Genomic DNA, 13,886 nt, shown 5'->3' on the forward strand with positions numbered 1-13,886 from the left:
AATTTCAGGGTGTGACAATGTCAGGAAGCTACACCAGACTGGCAAACCTAGGCGTATAGCTGGGATTCTTTTTTCCTAAAGCCAACAGAGAGAGGACCTGGAACCAAATAGATAATCAAGTGTAATCTGGCACTCCTCAAATTGTAAAAGATCTGATCTTGTGTCTCTGTTAACATTTCCACCAGCCTGCTGCACACTGAGCCCAGCCCGATAGGAAAAGTAGCTGTGATTTCTCAGGAGTAAAGAAAGCTGAGCTCTGTTGCAAAGCAAGTGACCAGAACAAAACTCAGTTTCCCCACACAGTGCCCCTTCCAGTGCTCAGGCTGTGGAAAAGTTCCTCTCATTCTTGAAGGTATGGCAGACCAAATTAGTTAAACTTTTACAGTTCTGCCTGAACAGTTGAATCTGTGAGATAACATGGTCAGTAGAAAGAGGAACAAACACAGGATCTCCACAGCAGCTGATTATACCAGAATCTGGCTGTTTGAAGCTAGGGCATGGTTAACTGATAGGAATTTATTTTGGAATTACCTGCAGCTGAGGATGGATTTGGTAGCTATGATACTCCACCACTTGACCATGGAGAAAAGCAGAGCATGCTGTCAGAGATATCAGAAATTAGTCAGCTCCAACAATTCAAAATTAAAATGCATATTGCAGCAACAGAGTGGGAACAAGGAAAACAGCAATCACAGTGACATATCAAATTCCTGTTCTGAAGCGGAGGGACGTGAAAGACAACTCATTTAGCAATTACACATTCTTTAAATCACAAAAGGGAAAATTGAAGAATTGTAAGGAAAAGCACTGCATTCAGTAAATGAGTGTCAATCCATGAAATGAGATTTTTGCATGCACGTGATGTTCATGCCAGGCAGAACTGCAAAATTAAATGTATTTATACCAGATGCAAAGGCAAGATAAGAAATGGAATATCAGATAAAGAGACAAAAGGACTGAATGCCTTATTCTTTGAAACTAGCAAAATAAGAAAGCAGAATGTCCATAAACTAAGGTAATTTTTAAATTGCATCATAATACTGTCACTAAGAGATTGTAATTTTTAAACATGACCTACAAAAAGCATTCCAACTAAAATTTTAGATCCATAGAAACCAGCTATTCCAGCTAAAGCATGTGAATTTATGATCTTAGTGAAAAAACCTCACAAAAGCAAACAAACTCCACAAAAGAGGACAGATAGTTTATATGGTCAGAAAGATGAACAAGTTAACCCAAAATTTTACCCAGACGTACATTTTTTGCAGCATCAAAACATTAATTCTGATATATTGCCCTGGCAATTTTGCATCTGTGGAATAGCTATCATTATTTTTACCCCAGTAAGTTAATATGATGTCTAGAGCATCACACATTTTGCAGAGTGTCTGATATGTTAATACAGAAAAAATAAAGAGGTGAATAAAGTAAATAAAAATCTAGACTTCACTGCCAAAGAATTATACAGCACAGCTTTAATAACGAGATATCAAGAAATAAAGTAAAATATGTATTTTTATATACTCAAGCATTACAAACAATGATTAAAATGAGCTCAGGCCTCAAACCTTTCACTCGGAGCTACGTTCTTCACATGGCAGAAAACGACACATTTCTAGAATTTGATAGTAAAACACTGTCCTGGAGAAAAAGAAAAAAATATTAACAGAGTATTGATGCTATTCTGTTCCATAGTAAGTCAAACTACCAGGCTCTCAGCTGAGAATACAGCTTGGAAGCTAACTCAGATGTGGATGGATATCAGTTTCCTCATGAAGAGGGACTGAGAGGCCTGGCAAAAATATTTACCCTATGCAGTACAAGTGTGTGGACACAAACCTCATATGGCAGAGCCTCTGAAAAATCATGTCCCCAGCTGCCTCTCTTTTCTGGAAATAGCCAGAAAAGTAAAATAGAGAGTGAAAAATGAGAATATTGCAGCCAAATGACTGTTCAATTGACACAGAGGAAAAACTAAGATGGTTGCAGGCAGTTGAATAAGAGCTGTTCAAGAAATTACCATCCCAAGAGCAGGATTTGAATATCCCCTCAGTGGATGGTCCATGTGTCCATGCTTGCTCTGTGCAGCACAGGCAGGAACACACAGCACCTCCCAAGTGCTCTGGCAGAGACACCCTGAGTGTCTGAGCAGTGGCCTGAGCCCATGAGGGCAGGAGTGATGAAAGAAAAAGGAGGCCAAGACATGAATCAATGTTTGAGCTTTGAGATGAACTCTGTGCTGATCTGTCTGGTTTACAATCTGTGGTGTAGATATGTCTGTGTTACGTGATGTGACAACCAGAGAAGCCTGAAGACTATGTCACCTGAGACAGTGCTCTAGAAAGAGGTTGTTTGGAAAAGGTAGGAAACCAAAACTTGTTTTACAAAGCATTTTTTAAAAATTGTTCACTGAATGTGGCTGAAGCAGCAAAGCCAGGAGAACTACACCACCTACAACTGACTTTTTATCCAGAGCAGTCCAGAATTCAGAAGTATGGTAACTGAACAAAAGTATGAGCTCATCAGCTGTTACAGATCTCAGGGGCCATTAAAATAACAGTTTTGAGAAAAGAATTAAAGAGAAACAAAGTATAAACAAAATCAACCAAGGATTTAAAAGTATTTCTGTCTCAAAACACGTCCATCTTCCTTCTAAGACCCAGATCACAGGGGAGAAGCTTCCACTTTTGGATACTGAATGGTGAAGATAGCATAAGCATTTCAAATGATGTTGAATATAGAGGCAGCCAACTTGAGGATATGTCAGGACAATCTGAAAACAAAGTTTGTCTCCCTGCTTATTGAAAATACACAGCATTCCCAGTGAGTGCATTTTTCCACAGGCAGAAACTTTCTCATTATAAATGGCATGTTGATTTGCAGTGAGTTTATACTCCACATCTGGGGATAATCATCTTGCTTCATCCTGCTGCCACAGTTATCAAACAGAAAGGCTGAACTGAAAGATAAAACTGGTTGTTATTTTTAAGTTTACAGAATGTATTTGTAAAAAAGAAAAAAAAGTCAGTTCAGTCTAGAGCAATATTCCTCAAGGAGTATCAGTAGTATCTTGGTATAAATATGCACATTCCTTGGTTCCTGTGGAGCAGCACCATGAAACTCTGCAGTAATAGAAGTGGGATTGGGAGCTTGCAAAGGCAAACAGCAGCAGTGAAGCAGGAGAGCTCCCACAGCAGGGTGAAACTTTCAGTGTCAGAGAAATCATGAACTGGAGGCAAGGCACAAAGGCAGCCATGGAAGATAGTGCAACATAGGCTGTTGGTGGGACAGGTCACTCAGCCCAGGTAAAGCTCCACTGACTGCGCCTGACGTCACTTAAAGGTTGTCATCACCGAAAGATGACACCAAAGAGCAAAAGGAACTGATGGAAGCGCTGACTAAAGAACCCTCTTTGTGTGCTGGTGGAACGATGGGGAGTGCCCTGTGACAGGCGACATGCCAGCAGGACTGCAGAGCTGGCAGCTGGACAGCTGTGGGCAGCCCCTGCAGGGACAGCTGCTTTCCTCGGGGGCTGCTCTGCGGGGTCTGCACAGCTCTCTCCAGAGCAGGAGCCTGAGTGCAAGAAGCCTTTTACAGCTCCAGCGCTTTTTCAGTCCTCAATCTCTTGCTGTAGATGGTTGCTGAAGAACTGCTGAAATCTATCTGTGCTTATGGTCGGCCAGACTGTCCTTCCAAATAAGATTTTGTAGATTATATTGAATTAATTTAACCTATAGACTCATGTAAATTATTCATATACATAATTTATTTTAAAAATTCATAATCCTTTTCCTAAGTGGTTAACACCAAGTACTTGTAAGGAAAATAGAGGAAATTTTCCAAATCCTTGCTAGTTAAGTTATAAAATATATGGCTTAAATATCTTTCTAAATGTATTGTAACCCATCTCAGATATTATATAGAAATAAGAATTAAATAGCAGAGCTTCAGATATTATTTCTTTCCCATGTTTTTGACTTTGTCTTCCCTAGTGTTCAACTTCCATGACATATCACAGCAACACTAGTATCAATGCTGTAGCACAAGAGTCTAGAGAAATAAGTAGTGGAAGGCTTTGCCTGCAAGTAGTTAAATATGTACGATTCTCTTGAACTTCATTTTTTGTGTGCATTATGATGGAATTATCTGTGTCTTTTGTTAATCTTTAAGGTAATATTTCATTATTTTTTTAGCCCTATTAATATAGTATAAAGAAGAAATATTCTATTTTCTCTAATGAAGCAAATTAAAAATCAATTTCCAAGCCATCTCATTTAGAAAAGTAATTTTTATTCTCATTTCTCATTAAAAGCAATGAGACTATAATTTTGAATTGTGTAACAAATCAATTTGTGTTTTAGAGCACACAGTAGTCAAGGGTGATTCGTTTAGCAAGTTCAACTCAGTTTTCTAATGCACCTCGTATTTTGTTTGTCCTGACCTTACTATCTCCATTTCATTGTAGCACAGTAGGAAAATACATGGAGACCTAATGTTTCTTACGGAGGTTTTTATTTCTGATTTATTGTGTTCCCTTTTCCTCTGTACTAACATCTCATTTGAAGCTGTTGGTTGCCCTCCCAGTACAGTGCCCTCAGTTCAGACCCCTGAGTCTGGGGCTGACTCCCAGGCCCCCTCTGTGGGAGTCTGTTCCCGTGGAGGAGGTTTTGCTTCTTTTTCCCCCACAATCTGAGCCACAACAGGGGGCAATGGTGCTCTGACTATGCTGCCAGAGAACCACACAGCCAAACATCTCAAGTGCTCTGCAAAAACCCACAGTCTTCCTTTAGAGGTGATAATATAACATGAGAAAGTAAGATCACAGGTATTTTATAAATAAGTAAACTAAGGGCAAAGAGGCCAGTTCACTTTCTGAGAGCCATACATATATGAAGAGCCAGAAATAATAATGAAATACATTATCCTTTTGAAAGGCTGTGTACTAGACTATCAGGTAGATTTTACTTCTCTCGCTACTCAGTAGTCTTTAAATAAATCCTTAACTGGCATAACTATAGTGACCTTCCTGAAAACACAGAAACTTCCCAGTTTCCAGAAAGAGAAAACTGTTTCACCTTTTCTCTCCTTAGCAAAGGAAACAAAGTTTTTCATGCATGGGATCCCTGAGGATCAAACTCAAACACATCTCTACATTATCAACTCTGTGTTCAGACAAATCACTGTGAAGAAAATGAACTCTACCCCAGACAAAACCAGCAAAATATTTTATTAAGCTTGGCTAGTACTGAAATTCAGAGTAGGGCTGCCGCATCCTTTAAAAAATTTCAGGGAAAACTTGTTGGTTTTAACAAACATGCGTTGGTGGTATTTTTTTTCAGTGTGCCATTGAAATAGAAAAATGCAGATAACCCAGTCTCCTTTTCTATACTTCCCTGGTGCAACTGGTAAGCCCTCAGAGATACCAGCAATATTTGAAATGGTGGAGCATCATTTCTTCTGAAGGGGTGGAGCAGATCCCTCTTTTGCCACCTTTGTCACATGCAGAGTGAGAAATATGTAACAGGTAAGGAGCGACTCAAAGACCCCTCCACAGCTGCTGAGCTGTTCAGTCAGTTTGGCTCTGGGAGAACAGAGCCAGGGTTGGATCAGCTGTATGAAGAGCCTGAGAGCAGAGTTACATGGCTATAAACCTGGCATGAGAGGAGATTGAGCAAGCAAATCAGATGCCACAAGCACGATTTGCTTGCTGCTAATGATGTCTCTGTAACATCACAGGCTATCTCTAAGCTATATTTTCCACTGCCTTGCTGGCTTGCAAAACTTTTAATGGAACAAGTTTTTCTGGCAGAAGAACACTGATTTTTATCTTTAATGAGCAGCCTCTCTATCATTTAGCTTCAGGAAACAGCTTCCTGGTTGTAAACTGCTTGAGACTGCTGACAGCCAGGCAACTTCAAAAGCAGCCAGGAGCAACTTTCTTGCTAACTTTGGGAAGGAATTCAAAAATGCTGAAAGGTGCAGATGATTCTGTTATGGAGCAGGAGGACTCTGCTTCCCGACATGGAGAAATGACGAGTTGGGATATCAATGACATCAAACTTCCTCAGGTATGTGCCTGTGTCGTAGAAATTTATTTAGTTCTGACCAGTCATCTCCACCACTGATCTTAAATGCTTTCTCAGTCATCTATGACTCATTGCCTTTATTCTCTTTGTCATCTTGAGCTATGGGGGAATTTTGCTAGAAAATATTGAGAAAATATTGACATTTCCATGCATTTCTCCTTAAATGTATCATTGAAAGAACTGCTGATGGATGAAATACAGCAACACTGCAAAGGCATTGTTTTCACTAGTGGGTTAGGTGAAGAGAAAGCAGAGGGGAAAAAGGTGCCTCCTCCTGTGGGCACTTAATTAGAGCTGTCCAGGACTTGCTTTTTGCCCTGGGTAGTGCCTTTTGAGAAGGGAGCACAGCATGCACCACTGCCTTGCTACTGTGGGTGTTCAGTCTTGTTGCACACTGGGCTCCAGCTCCAGAGCTCACAGGGAGGCAAGTCTCTTGCCTCCCATATGGAGGCAAGGCTTTCCATGAGCACCTAGAGAACCCTTCCCTCATGTTTGCAGAGGTTTGCTGAGAGGCACAAGAGTGATCTTCCCTCTATCCTTTTCTAGTTCTCTTAGCTAAAAGTTTCAACCATGCTCTCCAGTGAAAGCCCACACACCCTGCACACTAATGTCACCTCCCTGTCCCTCAGCTCTGCATATTTCTGCCAGATTCCTCCTGCTGCAATCCTTCAGCATCCAGCTCTGCCTTTCAGCTCCCAGCCCTGCCTTCTTACTGGATCCCAGCCTCCTCCCTGCTATAACAGTCCTGTTTGCTCAAAGCCTCCATGTTCCAGAATATCCTCTTCCCTGCCCTTCAGCCCAAGGTCACCTTCACCTGCACTTCAGTCTAGAGGCATCATGGACACCCTTCCCTACACTATCCAGTGGCTACCAGGGAGTATGGAAATTTTTCTCTTCTTGGTTGATGTTCTTACTGCTGCCATGGCTCTCAGTTCTGGGATTGGCAATTTAAAGGAAATTTCTACTAAGCTTTTGTATCCCTTACAAGAACTGTTCCCTCAAAATCATCATCAGGTATGGTAGATGCTTTACAGCTTACTGCATTTTACTATATTGACTGTACTCACTGATGTACACTGATGTGATGTGTACATCACATCACATTTGTGACGACGTTTGATCACATCACATTGCATTTGATTTGGGTCTTTGGAGTTTTTTCCCCAGTTTTATTTTTATTGCTCCTTACTCTGTTGTTCTTGAGGCATGGTGTTTGTTCTGGGGTGGTTTTTTTGTGTTTTTTATTCTTTTTGGTTGGTTGGTTGGGTGAATGAGAACAAGCTCCTGGCCAGGCCTTCCCAATGCTCTGGGGTCTGCAGGGAGCCACAAAGATCTGTGTTTTTCCTGCCTTATCACCACCACTCCCTCCTTACCACCAGCATCACCTGCTGGGGTGCTGGAGTCACCTAGGCTACAGGAAACCCAGCAGAGGTCCAACTCTGCTCTGCTCCTGGACAAGCTTTTCTCTTCCCCAGCCTAAAATGTGGCTTGCTTTTCTTTTTCCACAGCATGTGAGCCAGACAGACTGGTTTCAAGAATGGCCAGATTCCTATGTAAAGCATATCTATAGCTCAGAGGATAAAAATGCTCAGAGGCACCACAGCAGCTGGGCAATGAGAAACACCAACAACCACAACTCTCGCATCTTAAAAAAGTCCTGCCTTGGGGTGGTGGTTTGTGGCAACAACTGCTCTACCTTGGAGGGGAGGAAGATCTACCTAAGACCAGCCATATGTGATAAAGCCAGGCAAAAACAACAGCGTGAGTACAAACATGGCAGTTCATTGTATGGCAGCTCATAAGTGAACACATCATAGAAATCAAAGTATAGGATACCCTTTGGATTACCCAGCCTTCCTTCTGCCATTCCTTATATTCCAATGCAACTCTTGATTTGGAACAATGCATTTTACACTTCTGATTGTTGGAGCGTAGTCATCTGCTTGTTCATTTTCTTTTTTTCCCTAAACATTTTTAAATCTCTATTTTTGCTGGTTAGGGATTGCTTCCCAGCCTTCTCAGGCCCATTAGTGATGGCACTGAAAAAGCTGCACAGTGCAGGCAGTTCCTGCACTGCCCTGCTGCTCCTGCCCACCAGAGTGTTGGCTTCATTATTGCACTGGCCCAGGAGGCAAGTCTTGCCGGAAAGAAGTTGCTCATAAACTGTGATGACTGGAAAATAGGCCCCACAGTCACGTCACTGGAGCCAGACAATGCAAACAGAGAACATGAGCTGCACACACATTTTAAACAAGACCATTCCAAACAATTGTGATTGCTCAGTAGAGCTAGCACATACTGATTTCTGGATCTGATGTACATTTTAGCTAAAGAAAGGTATTACTCAGGTGCTCACTGGGGCCAGAACAGTGTTCTCTAGAAACACATATGACATTCCAAACACTGACAAGAGAAAAACCAAAAAAAAAACTGACCATGATAATAAATTATAAGATTGTAATAACATTGTAATAGAAATAATTTTTGAAGGTTATATTTAATAACGGACAGAACAAAATCCCTTCCATGATTAGTTTGTTTATATTGATTTTTGCTTATGTTTGGAAGTTTTTCACATAGTTTCTCTCAGTATAATTTCTGAGCACCAAACCAGAAGTGGCAATCTGCCACCAATGAACCATGGTATCACATGGGATTCATCTAACTGGTGTTGTATAGAAAATGCTTCCCCCTCCCCTTGCTCCAGGGAAATGCTGTCCAAACTGCAATGGACCACTGCGACTCCTTTCCTGCCGAGGCCACGGTGGTTACCCAGTTACCAACTTCTGGAGGCATGAAGGCCAATTCATATTTTTCCAGGTCGGTATAAAATTACTTAACATTATGCAAGTTAATTTTAAAGACTGGTATTTTAAGTTTTATTTTGCAATTTTTTTTTGTTCCAACAGATAGGGGTTATTGAATATGACAAGGTCAAATGACTGTAAGGAGAAAAAAATTTCACAAGGTCCTAAGCAACCTGATCTAACTCTGAAGTTAGTCCTGCCTGAGTAGGAGGATGAGCTAAAGGGCCCTTCCAGCCTAAATTAGGCTATGCTACTATGATTTTACAGCACAGTGTATTTTTTATTTAGGCTTCTGTGAAAACTTGTTGATTTTGAAGTGTTTTGCCTCAGGTACATAGGACCAACAAATCCTCAGAAACACCATATTATGTCTTCTCCTTATCCAAGACACTACGCATAATCCTGAGGGAATTTGGAAGAGGAGATGGTTGTACCCAAGGGACTGTCTATGGAAAATGCCATTTATGTATTATATGTAACTTATATCTGGAACACAGTGTATGCAAGTGTTTAAATAATGGGCACTATTTCTGGAAGCTGTAGTCCTGGTTTAGTAACATTACCACTTGCCTGCTCTCCACTCTTTCATTTATGTGCAGGCTAAATAAAATTAATTCTCTGTGGAAGGTAATGAAAATTAATGTTCAGATAAATATGTCTAAACTGTAAGAAGAATTAAAGTGACTGCAGGGGGTTCAGCTGGGGCTCTGTTGGGGGAACTGTCTTCTACAAATAAATGTGGTGCACTGATTTTATTATTTCAAAGGGTTTCTACCCTACCCATCCCACTTCATCTGGGATATGCTTATTATTTGAGCTCACAGGAACTAAATCCTATTAAATACAGAGCATTAAATTAGGCCATAATATGTGATTTTGGCCTGTGGTATAAATTCTGTTCCCTTAAGATTATTAACAAGATTGCTTCTACCTTTAATGTACCATAATTACTTTCTAAAGTGCAAAGGAGCTCATGACCACCCACGTCCAGAAACAAAACTAGAAGCAGAAGCAAGAAGATCAATCCAAAAAGCAAAGACAGCTTTTTCTTCATCTTCTCTAAGACTAAAAAGAATCCAGGAGATTGAGGTAACTCTCGCTGTTGGTCAATGAAATTTTGGTCAGGCAGTCTGTGATTCAAGGCATGGTGGAGGCTATCTGGGCTTTGGGTCTGGGTGGGAGCAGGCTTTACATCTCCACATTCTGCATGCCCATGATCAGGCCAAGAAGGACTAGGGCTGTCCTGAGCATCGTGCTCTCCTTAGTGCTGTCATGCACTGCCAGCACCTCCTCTCCAGAGGAAATTTGCACCTGGTGGCAGCAGGAGATTGCATCTACACTGGTAAACAAAGCAGGGCTGCAGGGCAGGCTAAGTTTCATCACCATTCACATGGAGCTTCCTGTGCATACATTTCTGCCCAGTGCTTCTTGTCCTATTTCTTGGCACTACCGAGAAGGGTGAAGGCATGCTCCACCTCTGCTTGTTCCCCTTGAGTTTCTGCAAGAAAGGGGGAAGGTGCATAACCTGTGCCTGGTTCGCCTGGTTTGAAGGCAGAAGAGTGCTTTGAAGGACTTTGTGAAGCATTGATGTTAAAACATCTGCTCTGATGGGTGTGGAAACCCTTGTGAAAGTATCTCCAGAGATCCTTGGGACTGCCTCATGACTGATGGAGGGAATCCCAGTGACTTTCCTGCAAAGGCTATGTTAAACTCAGTTGTCATCACCAGTATTCATATGCAGTTTGTCTTTTGATATGTTAGGGGTGGTGCATTCCCCCAACCTGATATTGGAGATAGTAATCCACGCCCTTTCAGCCACAGACAGAAAGGATAATTGCTCTGGGTGGGGACAGATTTCTTAAATGGATGACATGGAGAAGGAAGGGGATCTGGGAACCCAAGAAGCAGATAAAATGTGCACACAGGAAGTTAAACCCATTTGAATAGAATGTGAATGTAGAAGCTGCAGTTATTTCTACTGGAAATACTCAGGAGGACACTAAAAACCAGAACCTTTTGACACAAGTGCCTGGGAACAAAAGCATAAGGAAAACTAGCTGATCTGTCTAATTGCCTGACAAATACAAAACCAATGCTTTTCCTATCACTGGTTTAGTTCTGTCTGCATGAACACTGAAATAGTTTCCACCTAGGAAATATGACTGAGCCACATGGCTTTCTTTTATAGTTGAGCCTACTTGTGAGCCTGCTTGCTTAGGTCAAGTTTCCTGTAGACATGCCTTCATCTTTCCCTTCCTCAAATATCTTCCTGAGGCTTTCACTTTCAATTGTGTGTGATTAGAAACAGACCAAAGATGTCACAAAAGTATAATAGTAGAGCCTGCTTTTCAGCTGTTCTGACTCTACAATCAGACCTAAACCATTTATCCTTGTTGGTTTTCCAGTTCATGGCTCTCCAGCAGGTTTTCCATGGGAGTAACCCATCATATTCATGTTTTGCCAAACTAGCTGTGGTACAACTAACCCAGGAGTCTGACCTGTCACATAGAACCTATGTCGCTCAATCTGCAAAAATATAATCCAAAAAGATTCAGTTTTAATGTGTTCAATCTGGAAAACGTATTCTGAAAAGAGTCAGTTTTAATGTGCTCACAAGAAATCAGGGAGGAGAACTTCAGAAAAAGGTATGAGCCCAAAATAGAGCAAGTGATTTATAGGATGGTCTCTCTATGGCATCTATGGCAGGTCTATAGCTGAAGGTGGGCTGGGTCCTACACCAGATTGTTGGAATTTTTTCTCATGGTAAGTAGAGAACAACTGAAAGGCACTTTGCTGCTCCAGCAGTCTGTAAAACCACTATAATTAAATGGATGAAAAAGCAGAATTATAAAGAAGAAAGACCTGCAAGCACTCATTAGAAATGAATGGTCTGAAAGGAATTAAAGTTTGCATAATTATAATCCAATAATTGGAGCAATTAAAGAAGTTGTGAAATATCCAGAACAGAAGACCCAGAAGAAAAATTCTTGTGTGCTGATCCCTACCTGAATGAAATTTCTGTTTCTGGGGTAAAAAAATGTAAAGATAGGAACATTTATTAATTAGAAATAGACTCTAGTAAAGCTGAAGAATATTTTTGTAGTGAAAAGATCACTTCAGAACAATCAGGATAAAAAAATCACACTTAGCTTTTCCAGTCTGCACAGAAAAAGAAATCTGTGGTGTCAAAGGTATTAGCATAATTTCATTTGTAGGTCCTTCTTCAGTATATGCTGGCAGTGGACCCAAAGGTCTAAACAACGCTTTCAGTGTAAAACAGGCTTTGGGCAAAAACTGGTGAAACAAAAGCAGGGCCAAGAGCTGGGAGCTGTTCAGTTTGCCCCCACAGCCCATGGGCACCCCCACTGTGGTGGGGGAGGCTCTGCTATGCCGTCTGCTTTGTTACCTGTGTTCACAGAACCACAGGATGGTCAAAGAGACATCTAAGGCCATCAAACCAAACCATCGTGTTGGTTGAGTGCCTTTGTAAGCAGCTCACAGAGGAGAGGTGCTACACCCCACCATGTTTTACTAACCCATGCCTTGCTTTCCCAAGTCTCTGACAGGTGCAGTGCCGACACAGGAGCCTTTGCCTTTGCTTCTTTCCAGCCCGGATGCTCACATGCCACCTGCTAATTTCAGGGGACACTTGAGCAAAAGCTCCCAGGAGCCAACGCTGAGCGGCTGCTCTGGGCAACTTCCATTCCCGAGGAGAGCTGGGGAGGACGGGGCCTCCAGAGAGGCACCCGCCTGGAGCCGAGGCCTGTCCCTCAGGGGCACCCCCAGAGCCGAGAGGCTGAGCGGTGTCCCTGCCGTGCCCAGCACAGCCCCTTCTCCCCAGCAGTGCACCCACCTCAGCACCCAGCTCGTCCTGCCCATGGCTGAGGGTGGCCATGATCCCTTCAGGTGTGATGTGGGCCCTTTGGGAGATGGATCCTGTGGGACGGAATCCCTGCTGGCCTATGGCCCCTGTGTGCTGCCTTCCGCCGCGCCTCAGGCAGGGCCCTGCCCCATGGCGAGGGGAGCACGGCCTCAGCCACAGCTCCCGCTGCCTCCACGGGGCAGGGAAGGACACAGGGGTGGGGGAGGGCACCAAGTCTGTCTCAACTACTGCAACAACGACATGGTTTTTAACCTGTACCCGTTACGGTGACTTTGTTCAAATGTCGCTGCTCGACTCTCCTTTGGCAATGGGTCCAATTCTCCACCCCTGTGGCAACACAGATGTCAAAGTGCTACCACAACAGGTCTCACTTTAGCTCCTCTTGCAGGCCCCAGAGGGGGCTTTCATTCCTGAAGGCTTGTCTTTGTTCCTTTTTATTTAACAGCCTTATTTCCCACCACTGCTTCATGGATCTAATAAAAGCTATTCGCTCCTCTTATAGACTGCCTCACTGCCATTCTGCTTTGGTAGCATTTCAAGCTTGTTCAAGCCTGTGGGACTGTGGAAGGGGTGGATGGATGATCTCAAGGACCACAACTATCGTGTGCAAACTTCTGCACTCTTCCAGCTTCTTCAGGCAGTCCTCTTCAGACCTAAGTACCTGCACTGCAGAGCCTTGGACACACATTGTATAAAGCTGAATCCAGGACTTCATATGGGATCTCATGAGAGTGGAGTAGATGGGGAGAATCCTCCTCCTCCACCTGTGGCCACATTTCTTTTGATGCAGCCCAGGATATATTTGGGCTTCTGAGCTGCATATGCACATTATGTCCAATACACCAACTGCCCTAAGTCCTTACCTGCAGGGGTGGACCCACTTTCATGTATGTATATATTCAAGGTGCCTTGCTGCTTTTTCCAGCCACTTTTCATTTCTTTCATTGCAGACTGTAAAGAATCCTTCAGCATCCATTCCATACATCATCCCCTTTGCTGACCCCTACCATAAGCTGTATTTCAGCAGGACCCATCAGTTCTCTACATTTGTTTAAAAAACTAGGGTGCCAAATAGGAATTTTCTTGCCTGAACTTAATAGCTCAGACACC

At 42.5% G+C, this 13,886-nt stretch overlaps 1 protein-coding gene across 1 annotated transcript; it reads left to right on the forward strand.

Annotated features, from left to right (window-relative positions):
- Positions 1 to 5,966: 5,966 nt before the first annotated feature.
- Positions 5,967 to 13,046, forward strand: GCM1 (glial cells missing transcription factor 1). The gene is made up of 5 exons (XM_064707165.1): positions 5,967 to 6,068; positions 7,595 to 7,847; positions 8,794 to 8,906; positions 9,854 to 9,982; positions 12,450 to 13,046. The coding sequence occupies exons 1-5, from the start codon at positions 5,967 to 5,969 to the stop codon at positions 13,044 to 13,046; spliced, it is 1,194 nt and encodes a 397-aa protein (XP_064563235.1).
- The last annotated feature ends 840 nt before the right edge of the window (positions 13,047 to 13,886 follow it).

The sequence above is a fragment of the Zonotrichia leucophrys genome, chromosome 3 (assembly GCF_028769735.1).
Source record: "Zonotrichia leucophrys gambelii isolate GWCS_2022_RI chromosome 3, RI_Zleu_2.0, whole genome shotgun sequence".
Classification (NCBI taxonomy): domain Eukaryota; kingdom Metazoa; phylum Chordata; class Aves; order Passeriformes; family Passerellidae; genus Zonotrichia; species Zonotrichia leucophrys.

Bases quoted from the DNA above. Each gene is read 5' to 3' on its own strand.
- GCM1 (XM_064707165.1), top strand. From the start codon at position 5,967: ATGCTGAAAGGTGCAGATGATTCTGTTATGGAGCAGGAGGACTCTGCT. The intron at 6,069-7,594 runs GTATGTGCCTGT...CTTTTTCCACAG, and splicing joins ATGACATCAAACTTCCTCAG to CATGTGAGCCAGACAGACTG. The intron at 7,848-8,793 runs GTGAGTACAAAC...CCCTTGCTCCAG, and splicing joins AGCCAGGCAAAAACAACAGC to GGAAATGCTGTCCAAACTGC.